Source organism: Ambystoma mexicanum, chromosome 12 (assembly GCF_040938575.1).
Source record: "Ambystoma mexicanum isolate Mex_15411 chromosome 12, UKY_AmexF1_1, whole genome shotgun sequence".
Classification (NCBI taxonomy): Eukaryota; Metazoa; Chordata; class Amphibia; order Caudata; family Ambystomatidae; genus Ambystoma; species Ambystoma mexicanum.
In genome coordinates this window covers 407881119-407893688 of record NC_090936.1, presented here as the reverse complement: position 1 = coordinate 407893688, position 12570 = coordinate 407881119, and the positions used below count along the sequence as shown (strand labels likewise).

Genomic DNA, 12570 nt, shown 5'->3' with positions numbered 1-12570 from the left:
CTTTCACCCAACAAAGAAGAGACTTTGACCGGTGGATTTTATTTGTGTGACATTTTTGTTTCTTTGGAACTGTTGAAGACTATGGTTGAGACTTTACTTGGAGAAAATTGACTTTTGGGACAATCTTGGGGAAGCAAGATGTGCCCAGGACCACGAGAAGTCATCCAAGACATTGGGTGTTTGGTAACCTTTTATTCATGTTGTGTTTTTGTTATTTGAATTTTTATATTGTTTATGGTGAGGGTTGGTTTTGTGAATGCTAGGCGTTTTCCCCATAGATCTTAGAATAGGTAGGGAATCCCCTGTTAGAATAGATTTAGTTAGGAATTCTGTTATTCATTTTTGTTGAATAAAATGGCAAGTCCTGAGAGAACTCAGTACAGTCATGAGTCTCACATTACTGACCCTTCGCAGGTGCAAGCCTTCTATTCTCACTGGCAGCCATTGCTGCCTCGGGCAACTGCAAAGCAAGCCTGCATGGTTCCCTATGCGCAAGTCCGCAAGGGGGCAAGAGTACTGCTAAGACTCCATGGGCCCTCCAGTGATCACTGTACCGCCCTTAGATGCATTTTACCAGCCTTTAAGCACAGTATTTTTATGAAGGTGCACCATGCAAGCCGTAGCCCACCTAAATTGCAGCCATCTTGGTTGCCGCTCAAGTGTGTCCCTTGCAATGTCTCAACTGTTTTTGGAGTATGGGCTCCAAGATGTTCATATAGCTATTCTGGCTTCACCCCTTCACATTTGTAGATTTAGATCTGCATTTGATCTGCTGACCAAAGGACTAAACGGCTCCATTTTATTTGGCATTTATACCAGATAACGTGAGGATTTTATGCTGGCCCAGATATGCCAACTACTTAGTTTGGTGTATATCCTTCAAGCAAGTATTTTACCTACGTAATAGCAAAATGTACCTGTGGGATCTTGATTAGGATTTGCAATTTTTGGGATAACCCCCACCCTCTTATTCCCCATGTAACCACTCCCCACAGGACCCCTGGACAGGAAATGTATGTACTTATTACACAGTTGGCGAAAGAGCTCTGTGGTTATGGTTAAGTTTGCCCTGAACAAGGGCACCTTTGAGATTTGCTACAACTTGAAGAAACTGAACAATAAAATGTTCTTGTTTTGGGAAAGTTGTATCTAGGCAGGGCTGTAGGTATGTTGTCCCAGCTTGCATTTGAAATGTCATTTGACTTTGTAAATGTGTACATTCCTAGAAATACTGGTTGGCCTATTACCACAATTGTCAGTGGCGCTAGTAACCTAATCTCTCATTGAAAAATGTAATGTCTTCTATTTGTAATTGGATTTTAATTTAAGGTATGACGGTGCATGCTAAATGTTTTGTATAAACATTTTCTGTTCACTTCTAGCATGAGTCATTGTAGTTTGCTAAGAAAAATATTGTATTTTTTTATTTTGTTTGAATAGGTTTTGATGGTTACAGAGGACCACAGTCGATCACAAATGGGAACTGTGGCCAACCTCCATACTCTAGAGAGTATCCTGGAGTGCAGTTTGTGCAAAGAGTAAGTCATGATTCTTATATTGTAAATATATCTAAGGTTTAAAAGTTGTTTGCAGGGATTCACTGATTTCCAAGTAGGGCTTGGGATGATTTGCATGTCTCCCGTGTTCGTGCTGATTTACTTTTTGGAAATTACTTCGAAATGTATATGTTTGTTGGTTAAGAGATAAAAGGGGGTGGGGAGGGGTTTGAAATAGGAGTTGTAATGAAGGGGGAATGGGGGCTTGGGGCGGGACATCCCAATATAAAAAAAATCAATTTTGAAGTAATTTCCACCAAGAAAATTACCACTTTACTTGGTGGAAATGCCTTGGAACCGATTTGAAGTCTTGGTGCATTCCTCCTCAAATAATTTCTTGAATCATGAACCCAGTTTTCAAGCAGAGATTCATAGCCAACATATGTATTCAGCATATCCCTTCATGGATAGGAAACAAATATGGTAGGGGAGACAGGAATTGTCAGTGGAAAAGGACATGCATCGGATTGTTTTCCTGGTCATGTAAAATTTCACTCCACAGTAATGTGTGAAACATATATGGGCCCTCTCCCTCCTGTGAGGCTAAAAACCTTGGTGTCATCTTTGATTCCTCTCTCTCCCCTCACATCGCGCACCTTGCCAAGAAGGCCCACTATCATCTGCACCTCCACAGAGGTATTCTCCCTTTCCTCGCTTTCCCCCAGAAACTCAATGTCTCCAGAGCTCTGTTTCTTTCTAGGCTTCACTACTGTAAGTCTCTTCCTCAATCTTCCTCCCTTCGCCACCTTCAACTAATTCAGAATAGGACTGCAAGACTTATTCTTGGCCTCATGCCCAGCGACTGCATCTCTCCAGCCCTAATGTGTCTCCATTGTCTCCCGGTTGCTGCTAGGATCAAATTCAAGACCTTCGGCATCATCCTCAAGGCTTTATAGGGCCCGGGACCACGTTACATCCAACTCTCTCTCCCTAAATACCTCCCTGCTAGAGCCCTTGGGTCTGCTTGCTCCAACTCTCTGCAAATCTGTCGCTTCTCTAAGCAAATAGTGGGGGTAGATGGCTTTCCTCTACAGGAGCTTTGCTCTGGAATGGTCTCCCTTTCCCTCTTAGGCTTGAGCCGGATCTCTGTAAATTCTGGAAGCTCCTCAAGAGCCTCCTTTTATTCTCTTCTTTCTTTCTCCCGCCTCCCCTGCTATTCACCTTCCTCCTCATCTTTGACTGGCTCCTGGTTCCCTTCTGAGTTCTACAGGGTCCTAAGCCCCATCCCCCAGCCCACCCCATAACCCCCAGTGTTCTACCTACTTTCCATGGCACTTGTCCTTGGTCCTCCCCATTAGACCTGCACTTTACCTCGTCACCCTTCCCTCAGCACCTCTTTTGCGCTGTCCTGCACTTCCCCATACCCCTCTCTCTAGCTCTTTTTGCTCTGCACCTGCATGATCCGAATATTACAAGGCATAGTAAGACCGTTATTGTATCGTTCTCCCTTCCCTTACCCCCATTTTGTTGCCTTGTGGCACCTTGAAACACCACTTGTTGTATAGGTGCCTTATAAATATCCAATAAATAAATATAGGTCACAGGTTTGACTGTAGCTAGTCTGCTCGTTATCGCGGACCTGGGTGATTGTGAGATTTCAGGTCCACCCTGCATCAGTGTAGGATGGGCAGGGTCTGTCAAATGGTGGGTGTCCCTCGGTCTGCCTTTTGTCTAAAGTCATTAAAAGTAGTACCAATGGAATGGGAAATCTATCAATAGGAAGGGTTTATCACAGACCTGTACACATGAAAGATGTGGATTGTGGCAAATGTTCACATGTGAAGCATACATGATTAATGTATGTTGCTGAATTTCAAGTCATTGAGTTGGGCAATAAGTCCCTGGGTAGAGCTGTTGGTGGACCGATATGCTTGAAAGGTCTAAACGTGCAGATATTTGATGTATTTCTAACTCCGTTTATTGGTTTTCATAATTGTTATAAGTTATTTGCTGTATGCATATACACAAGTCATTAATACCATGAAATAACCGTTTTTTTGCATTTGTTATGCCGTTGTGAAGTCCAAGACAGACCTATTATTGCAACATATAAAACAAGAGAAAAAGGATAGACCAATATTCCCCACCCTCCCACTGTATCCGATCCCTCCCCCCTGTCTCGAGACATGCTCATTTTTCCAGGCGTTCATGTCAGTGTGGTGATTATTATGTTAACGTCAAAGAGGGGCGGATGGTACTAATTCAGGGGTGAATACAACAGCACGCAATCACCTTATTAAACCTATTACACCCACAACAGACTTGCCAGCCTTTTTTACCCAAGCAATACATGCAGAACACCACAGTGATGGGCAGGGATCTGAATTAGAGGGTGACCCTAAATACCTTAATGTCTGACCTACAGCTCCAAAGATATCTGGCGGCACACCCATGCAACCCAGCAGGATTACACATTCTACTCCCACCGCCACCATAGCTATTCAAGGCTGGACTATTGGCTGATGCCAGCCAACAAACTACACTTGGTGTCTGACTGCACTATCCTACTGATCATGATATCTGACCACGCCCCAGTGACATTCCACCTCACACTCCCAGACACGACTCGCAGGCCCCTGACCTGGAGACTAAAGCTCTGCATGTTGCAACATCAGGACATCGTAGAACCCCTGCAGGATGATGTTGAAGGGTTTTGGGGAGACAATGATACAAACAGCGTGGGCCTCTGGGTCTGTCGGTCATCATTGGGTGTGGTCTTGATCTTGCTATATGAATGTGTCTAGTAGTGCACCAAACCACCCCCCCCCCTCTCGTGGTTGAGTTTTAGTTGCCATTTGAAAGCTGCCCGTTCAAGTCTGCATGTCTTGGAAAGAGTGGTGATCCATTCGTTGTGCGACGGTGCGGTTGGTGAGTTCAAGTGTGAGATCGGGAGCTTGCGTGCCGTAAAAATTATGAGGCTAATAAGTTTGCCCGTGAGTAAGTCTTTGTGCCAGTCAGTGCTGTCTGCACCTAGATCATAGTGTTGAGTGTGTAGGCTATGTCGGTCCCATCTATGTTGGTGAGTTGTTGATGGATTTTGAGCCAGAATGGGCAGAGCACGGGCAGGACCATAGTACGTGTCCCATCATCCCATTGTCTTTGCAGCCCTGCCAACATCTAGCCGACGGCTGAACGCCCATTTTAAATAGTTTTATCGGGGTATAATACAGTCTGGGAGTATTTTTAATTGGATTAACACAATAGGGCTATTACTAAGGACATGTGATAGGGGCGAACCTAACTGTGTAACTAAATTAACATTACCAGCCTAATGATATGGCATTCTGCTAATGGAATTACCCCATTTTCTGTTTTCTTTCTGGTCTTCTCTAACCCAACTATTGATCAATCACGGGTATGTAAAATTTGCATAATGAATGTGCTTCATGTGATACAGTGTGAATGTGTTTATCACATAATGTGAATAAACACACATATTTGTTTTTTATCTCTTTAATGTACATTGAACAGCCTTGAGGATGACCTTAGGTTGATACACGTGTCTGCTGTTACTGAGAACATGGATAATAAGCACTGATGCATGGGACTGTGAAAATCTTTGAATGACTTATGAAGTATTCAAATAGGCTGTACCACAAACAGTCCCAAAATGCAGAGAGCTGTTGGGAAGGTCGATCGTGGTTCGGTGCTAAGGTGGGTCTGGGAAGGTGGCGGGCGGGACGCTGGGAGGTGCGCTTGGCAGGGGTAAATGCTTAGCAGGGGCAAATGCAGGCAGGCACCGGGCGGGCACTTGTCGGGCTGGGAAACAGCCTCGGCCAAGTTCACCTTTGGGCAAACGCAGCAGCAATGTCCTGCTGCACAGCTTCGCAGTGGGCGGGGAGCGCAGGTCCTTCTTACCGCGCTGCGGGTCCTCTTTCTTTTTCTACGCTGGGGTTCTCAGCTTAAAAAAAAAAATCCTTGTTGCCAATGTTGAGTCAATGACTCCAGCACACTTAATGTAACTTCAATGTATTCATTACGAGTATGAAGCAACAAGAGAACCCCAGCATATCAAACGCAGCACCAACAAGTCCTGCTGCCCACCAACTGACACAACATAGAATCCCCAGCAAAAGTAAACAACAAACAAATTAGGCTACAGAACAGAATGATGATGTTATCAAGCTGACATCATTACATTCCGGCATAGATCAAAAAGCACAGCAGACATCATTACATTTTAGCCTAGATTAGAAAGCACATAATCACACACTTAAATAGACTAACACTATAACAATAAGAGCCCTCTAAGGATCTATCCTATGAAAACGCTCCTCCTACTTTGAGGGGTGTGGATGCGGGTAGAAAACTGGCAGATCAACAGCTTGCATCAGATGGAACTTCAAGACAACTTTGGGTAAGCCCCCAGACAAACTTTCAGAGAAACATTCTCCCTAAAGAAGCAGAGAATGGGTGGCTTGTTAAGACTGGGCCTGCAGCTCACTGACCCGTCTGGCCGATGTAATGGTCACCAAAAAAACTGTTTTTAGATTGTGTAAATGCATGGAACTCCTGGAGTGCAAAGGCTCAAAGTGAGAACCAGATTAAGCTCCCAGTATGGGACAACAAAGGGAACAGGCGGAAACTTATTCACAAGACCCTTCATGAATTGGGCCATAACCGGCATCATAAAGGACGAGACCTTTTGAACACAGACAAAGCTGCAACATATCCCTTAACTGTTGCAATCTGAATGCCTGACGAGGCCAGTGACAGAAGGAACTTCATCACTGCAGTTGTGGGGCAAGAGAGAAGTTAAATCTCCCATGCTCAATACCATGCCTCTAGTCTACTCCACCTCCACACATACAGTGATCTTGTTGGTCTGCGCGCAGCCAGTAGCACCTCAAGTACCTCCTCTGAGAGGTCCCAGTCATACCTCATCCTCTCAAGAGCCACACATGTAGATTGAGGAATTCTGGGTTTGGGTGGAATACCTGACCTTCCGACTGGGACAGGAGATCCTGCCGTCGAGCCAACCGGAGAGGTGGGAAGATGGACAAATCCAGGAGGCCGGAGTACCATGCACTTCCTGCCCAATCTGTGGGGATCCAGATCAGGGTTGCCTGAAACCACCTCAACCGCCTCAGAACCCATGGAATGACGGGAATCTGATGGAATGCATAGTGTAGGTCGAAGACCCACTCCACCAGGATTGCATCCCCCAGTGTGCCTCTTGCCAGGAATTCCCTCGAGCAAAACTGTTTGCACTTCCTGTTGGACTCTGTGGCAAACAATTCCACTGCGGGGGAACCCCACTGAGAGTAGCCCACCTCTAGGACCTCGTGGCACACTTGCCACTCGTGGAAGGCCATGCTCTGCCTGCTCAGAGCATCCGCCAATCTGGTCTCTGTCCCTGCCAAATGTACTGCGGGGATTGAGACCTAATTCTCCAAAGGCCACAACCACAGCTGCATCACCTCACTGCAAAGGGGAGGAGAGCGCACACCATCATGCTTGTTCAGGTAGTGCATGGCTGTAAAGACTGCAGAGGGGGGCATTTATAGGTCTGCCCCTATATAGTGGGATAGAGACGCAGAGCATCCCCGCCAAGTTTCCCTATATGGTAGCTATGGACGAGCAACCAAGGTTTATGCTCTCTGGAGGTGATGCAGGTTGTTTAAGTACAGCGAGTCCCCAAGCCCCCACAAAGGAATGTCCACAGACTGTGTTATGTGCTAACAGTTCTTTATATAAAAATAAGGTTCACACAATTCAATAACACACTTTGTACTCTGGTAATTCTATAATTGCAAATATATTCAATTCTATGTGATAACACACTTGGACTTTAGATTCATTTAAAATGCATCAACTGCTGGGAGTTGAAAAAAAAAACAAAAAAAAAGAGCATACACATCATTCAGTAAGGTGTATCAGCATGGAAAATAAGAAAGGAAGGTAGGTTAAAATTAAGCAATGGCAGAATGCTTTATATTGATATAGATACGCAATTCTGAATGAGGATCCCCCCCACCTGGGCAACCTGTAATAAGAGAATTAACAAGCTCAGTCCATAAATGCTCAAGCCTGGCTTTTTGGTTAGAAAGTTCAACCACCCCAATGTACCTGAAGTGGAAGAGTTTCTTCGACAATTCGTCGACGGTATCCTTTGAGGGTGTACTCCCTTTTTTTTCTTTTTTTTTTTTTTAATTTCAACTCTGTTGGTATTTCCATGAACATAACAAACCAAAGGCTACACAAACAAATTGTAAATCTCTTGCATCACGCACTACCTTACAATGTTAACAACTTATCTGTCTAATGGACATGTTTTAACTGGAAACTAATCCCCCTCCCCACTCCGTCCCCTCTTTCCCGATCCGACCAGTGTTCCACATTTAGTCACATATTGCCCCACACTCAATTTCCATTATACAGTCCATCGTAGTCCAGTTCCAGTACAGGTATGAGTCCTCCAAATATCATCCCTTGGGTTCAGCCACCCCATTCAATTCCTATCCCCTTTAGAAGTTTCCATATCCTTATTGCATATAAGCCGAACAGAACTCTGACCAGCCGCTTCAATCGACCCACGGTCCCCATGGAGTGCCGATGTTATTCGTTCCATCACATATATATTACGGGCTGCATAAACCCACCACCTCTTTCTTGACAGCTGAACTCCCTTACAGCGTGTTGCCAAGCACACCCTTCCCGCCCAGAGAAGGCTGTGTGCCAACTGTGGCACCCGAATATATTCCCCCTCCTGTTCCTCCACCCCGAAGAGAACCAGCATGAGAGCTCAATGAACCCCTTCCAGTTCTTTGATCTAGCTCAGAACTTCATCCATATATGACTGAACTTCAGAACATCCCCACCACATGTGCCAGTAGTCTGCTCTCAAGCCACATTCATGCCAGCACATCAGGCACACATCCGGATGCAACCTTGATAGCTTAAACGGGTCATATTGCCATCTATGTAGTAGCCTTACTGCGTTTAGTTTATATTGGCAGGAGACAGGTTTTGAAGGCCCCCCGGCACATCCTACTCTGTTTGGGGATCCAACTCCAGCCCCATGTCCCTTTCCCATTTCATCCTCAACCCATCCACCACCTCCTTGCCTGTGTCCACCCATGCCTTGTACATCGCCCCGATCAATACCTTAGACTCCGTGAGTGTGTCCAATAGTTTATCAAAAGGGGTGAGCTCCCTCTGTATTTTAAATTTCCATGCCTCCTTGGTCAGGACTCTCTTGAGTGGCAAGTACGAAAAAGGCAGAGTGTGTATCAATCCACAAAGCCACCTGCAGTTCCATTACTGTAAGAAATCTCCCTTCCTTCCATATTTGTCTGATCCTTTCTAGGTCTGCCTCGTACCATGCCTGTAATCTGGAAGGATCTGCAAATTCATCCCAAACTCCCGGCACCCAGAGATGGCCTAAAGGCGAAGGCCATGATGTCACACCAGACATCCCTATACCCAATCTCTAGATGCTCCAAATAGTGCCCAGGATTGGGTGCTCACGTGTCCTACACAGTAACTTTGCCCTGGGCACCGATAGCCACTCTCCCACCATTGCAAGTCTCAGGTAATGGTCAAGTCCCACCCATTGTAGGTCCTTCTGCCCTCTGCGATGTGGGACCAATACCCTCCGCTGTGTAGCCTTGTAGTATAGATGTATATCTGTGAACCCAACACCTCCACTTTCCTTGGGAAGATTCAATACCTGGCTCGAAACTCTAGGTTTCTTCCCTTGCCACAGGAACCGTAGCAAAGTCACCCTGGTCTCTCTGAAGTAGAGGTCGGGTATCTGAATAGGCAGCATCTGGAACAAATAGAGGATCTTGCCGAGGAGGTTCAGTCGTCCCATCCAAGAGATGGTCGGGTCCTTCCATTTCCCCAAGTCCTTCTCTGGGTCTGCCATCAGCGGGGGGAAGTTGGCCTCATACAGACCTTCAAGCTCTCTTGTAACCTTAATGCTGAGATACCGTAGGGACCCCACGTTAACGTCCATGCCCAACGGAGAGAAGCGCCCCACGACATTATCCCTGCCCCTATGCAGGGGAAACAGTACTGACTTGCCCCTGTTAATTTTAAAGCCTGCTAATTAACTGTACTCAATCAATTTCACTGCTGCGGGAACCAATGTCAATAGATTTACCAAAGAGAGGAGCATGGTGTCTGCATACAGCCTTACCTTATATGAATTCTCACCAACCCTTAGCCCTTCAATTCTACTGTTGTCCCTTATCCTGTTGACCAGTGGCTCTGGCGATAGTACAAATAGTCAGGGAGAGTGGGCATCCCTGTCTTGTACGTCTTTCCAACTGAAAGCAACGTGAGTATCCCCCATTCACTGCCACACATGCCCTGGGGGAAGAATAGAGTGCCATGATTCCTCTTATGAGACCCTCACTTACACCAAACATAATTAGCACTTCCTCCAAGAAGCGCCGCTCCACCCTATCAAAGGACTTCTCAGCATCTATAGAGAGCAGCGTGGGGCGAACCTCCCAGCCCTGTACCTCATGAATCAAATGCAGTGTCTTCCTCACGCTATCAGCCCCCTGCTGCCCTCTAACAAATCTCACCTGATCTGAATGGACAAGTCTAGGCATATGTCCCTCCAGCCTTGCGACCAGTACTCTGGCGTGCATTTTGGCATCTACGTTTAATAGAGAGAGTGGGGGATAAGAGCCACACATTTGGTGGTGTCCCTGCCTTCCTTTGTTATTACCGTGATTAGAGCCTGTGTAAAGGAGTAGCCAGCCTAATCTCATCTCCAGCGATTGGAACCTCCAAGTTGTCGGATTCCATTTTCGTAATTAGGGGGAGATTGGAATCTGCAAAGTATTTCCAGTATTTCAATTTCCTCAGTGCCCGCCATCCCGTCCCTTCTATACAGGCCCTCGTAGAACACTGCAAATGCCTCTGTGATACCTTCCGCAGAACCCTCAGAGTTCCCCTCCTTCCACTTCCACAACCCACCTCTCCGCTCGCTGACCGCCTAGCCTCCAATAAAGCGTCAGCCTTGTCCACCTTTTCATAAAATTTCGCTTAAAAAATTGTAGGCTGTGTTAGGGAGAATTCTCATCTATGGCTAATTTCCCTCACCTAGGAGTCCCCCAGCAGCTTTTCTGGACTTCTGGAGTTTATTTTCTTTCCACTTGGTAAGAGTGAGAGCTTTTCCCCCACTCTTACCTGTGTTTTGCTATGTGTTTCTACATGTTTTTGTGATTATGGACTCTGAAGCACACCATTTCAGTAGCCCTCTTCTTTTTGTGTCACACAGCACCTTCAGTGGCGTGACACGGGGTTGTCTTCGAGACTTCCCTCGACTCCATTTCTGAGGCGACTACCTTCCCCCAGAAAAGGGTAAAGTTACCATTAACTTTACTTAGTCAATCTACCACAGATCCAGTACACCCCATCTTCCATGGAGTACTGGCAAGGGTTAATTTGTATCCCTTTTCATCTGTACCTCCTAGAGCATTGTTCCGCTCTTAACATTTAGACTTGGCTGGTGGCAGTGGTAGTATGTACCCTAACTTTTCTACCGCGATTATATTAGATAAACGTGGTACTGTTCTTGGCTATTAAATTAGCCTCGAACATAAACCCTCTTGACCAAATCGTCTTTCTTTTTGCCCCGGTTGAGTTTATTCGCCATTTCTTTTTGTTAAAGTCCTTCTTGTGTTTTACTTTGCGCGGCAAACTAGGTTCGCCTTCTTTGTTCACCTTCTTTTGGCGGGCTTCTGCTCCAAGGTGCCTGGGTGTCTAGGTGGGCTGAATGTGAGGGAGGGGTGTAGCCCCCCCCCCCTGCACAGGGTATCCTAGGAAACCCAAGTCGCACTTGGGGCCTCATTACGAGTCCGGCAGTAAAACCACCTGGTTACCGCTGACTCGTATTACCGTTCCACCTCCGTGACTCCCGGAAATACCAGGGCATTAAGACCCTGGTGTCCCGGGAATTCTGGAGGCCGAATTCGGTAAATCCCCATTCCCATTGAGCCCCATAGGACTCGATGGGAATGGGAAGTGGAAACACCGGCACCATCTCATGATGGTGCCGGTGTTTCCACGTCTGCCTGCAGACCTGGCGGGAACATCCCCTCCCGCCTGCAGGAGTCGGTATCGGGCGGTCCGGAATTAAGTGGCGGCCGGTTTACCGACACTGTTATTTCCGGACCGCCTGACCTGTAATGAGGCCCTTTGTCATGATTGGCCAGGGTAGTTGTCCGGGCTGGACAAACCCCCCTGCTGGGTGATTGACAGCCAGGCTGTGTGAATGGGGATTTTTCACATAAAAGGCAGGTCTCTTGGGCTAGAAGTCAGAGTCGCCACTGGAACTACAAGGAACCGAAGAGAAGCAGAGAGAACAGCAGCTGCTGCAACTACCCCCTCCCGGCGAAGCCCTGCTGCAGTCCTGAGCTATCTTCCCTTCAATGACTTAGAGAAGATCCAGTCCAGAGTCGTCTTCCCTTGAGCTTGGTGGGGATAACCAGCTCATCTTCTACAGCCAGAGGATCCTCTTCCTTGGTCGAAATCGCTGCACACTGCTGTAGTGGTCCGGATAGCCACCTGAAGAGCCTCTCCTGTTTTTAAGGAGCGCACCTTTTATTCCTCTTCGCTGCTGCTGGCTCCCTCCCTGTGTGGTGCAGACCCCCTTCAGATGTCCTCCTTCACAACGAAGCTCCAGGAATCGTGGGTCTGCGGGAAACCAACAGGAACAACTGCCAGGGCACCAGCTGCACCATTGGAACAAGGTACTGTGTTCTACTTGAGGAAACTGGGTGAATCCCTTTTCTTCATTTCCAAGGCTTGCCCTTGTCTTCCCTCCTTCTTATAACTTTTGCTTCCGAACATTGACAATATCGAAGTGCTTTTGGCTACGTGGAATGGTGAACTGTCTGACTGTGTGATCAGGCCTCGGTGTCTTTCAAACCTGGCTCCGGCCCTTTGACTTTTGAACTCCTGTCTGAGTGTTTATTTCTGCCTGCCTAATCAAAATATTGCCTATGTTTTTTGCCTCCAACTCCCTCTGAGTATCTGAGGTGCTAAGTGTGTT

General features: G+C 46.7%; 1 protein-coding gene across 13 annotated transcripts in view; it reads left to right on the top strand.

Moving 5' to 3' along the window:
- CAPRIN2 (caprin family member 2) overlaps positions 1-12570 on the top strand; it is a 2777496-nt gene that overhangs the window by 2306476 nt on the left and 458450 nt on the right. For all 13 annotated transcript variants that reach the window (XM_069628538.1, XM_069628546.1, XM_069628537.1 and 10 more), the window contains one exon: positions 1441-1538. In XM_069628538.1, coding sequence (XP_069484639.1) covers positions 1441-1538 — 98 coding nt within the window. The remainder of the gene's footprint in view (positions 1-1440; positions 1539-12570) is intronic.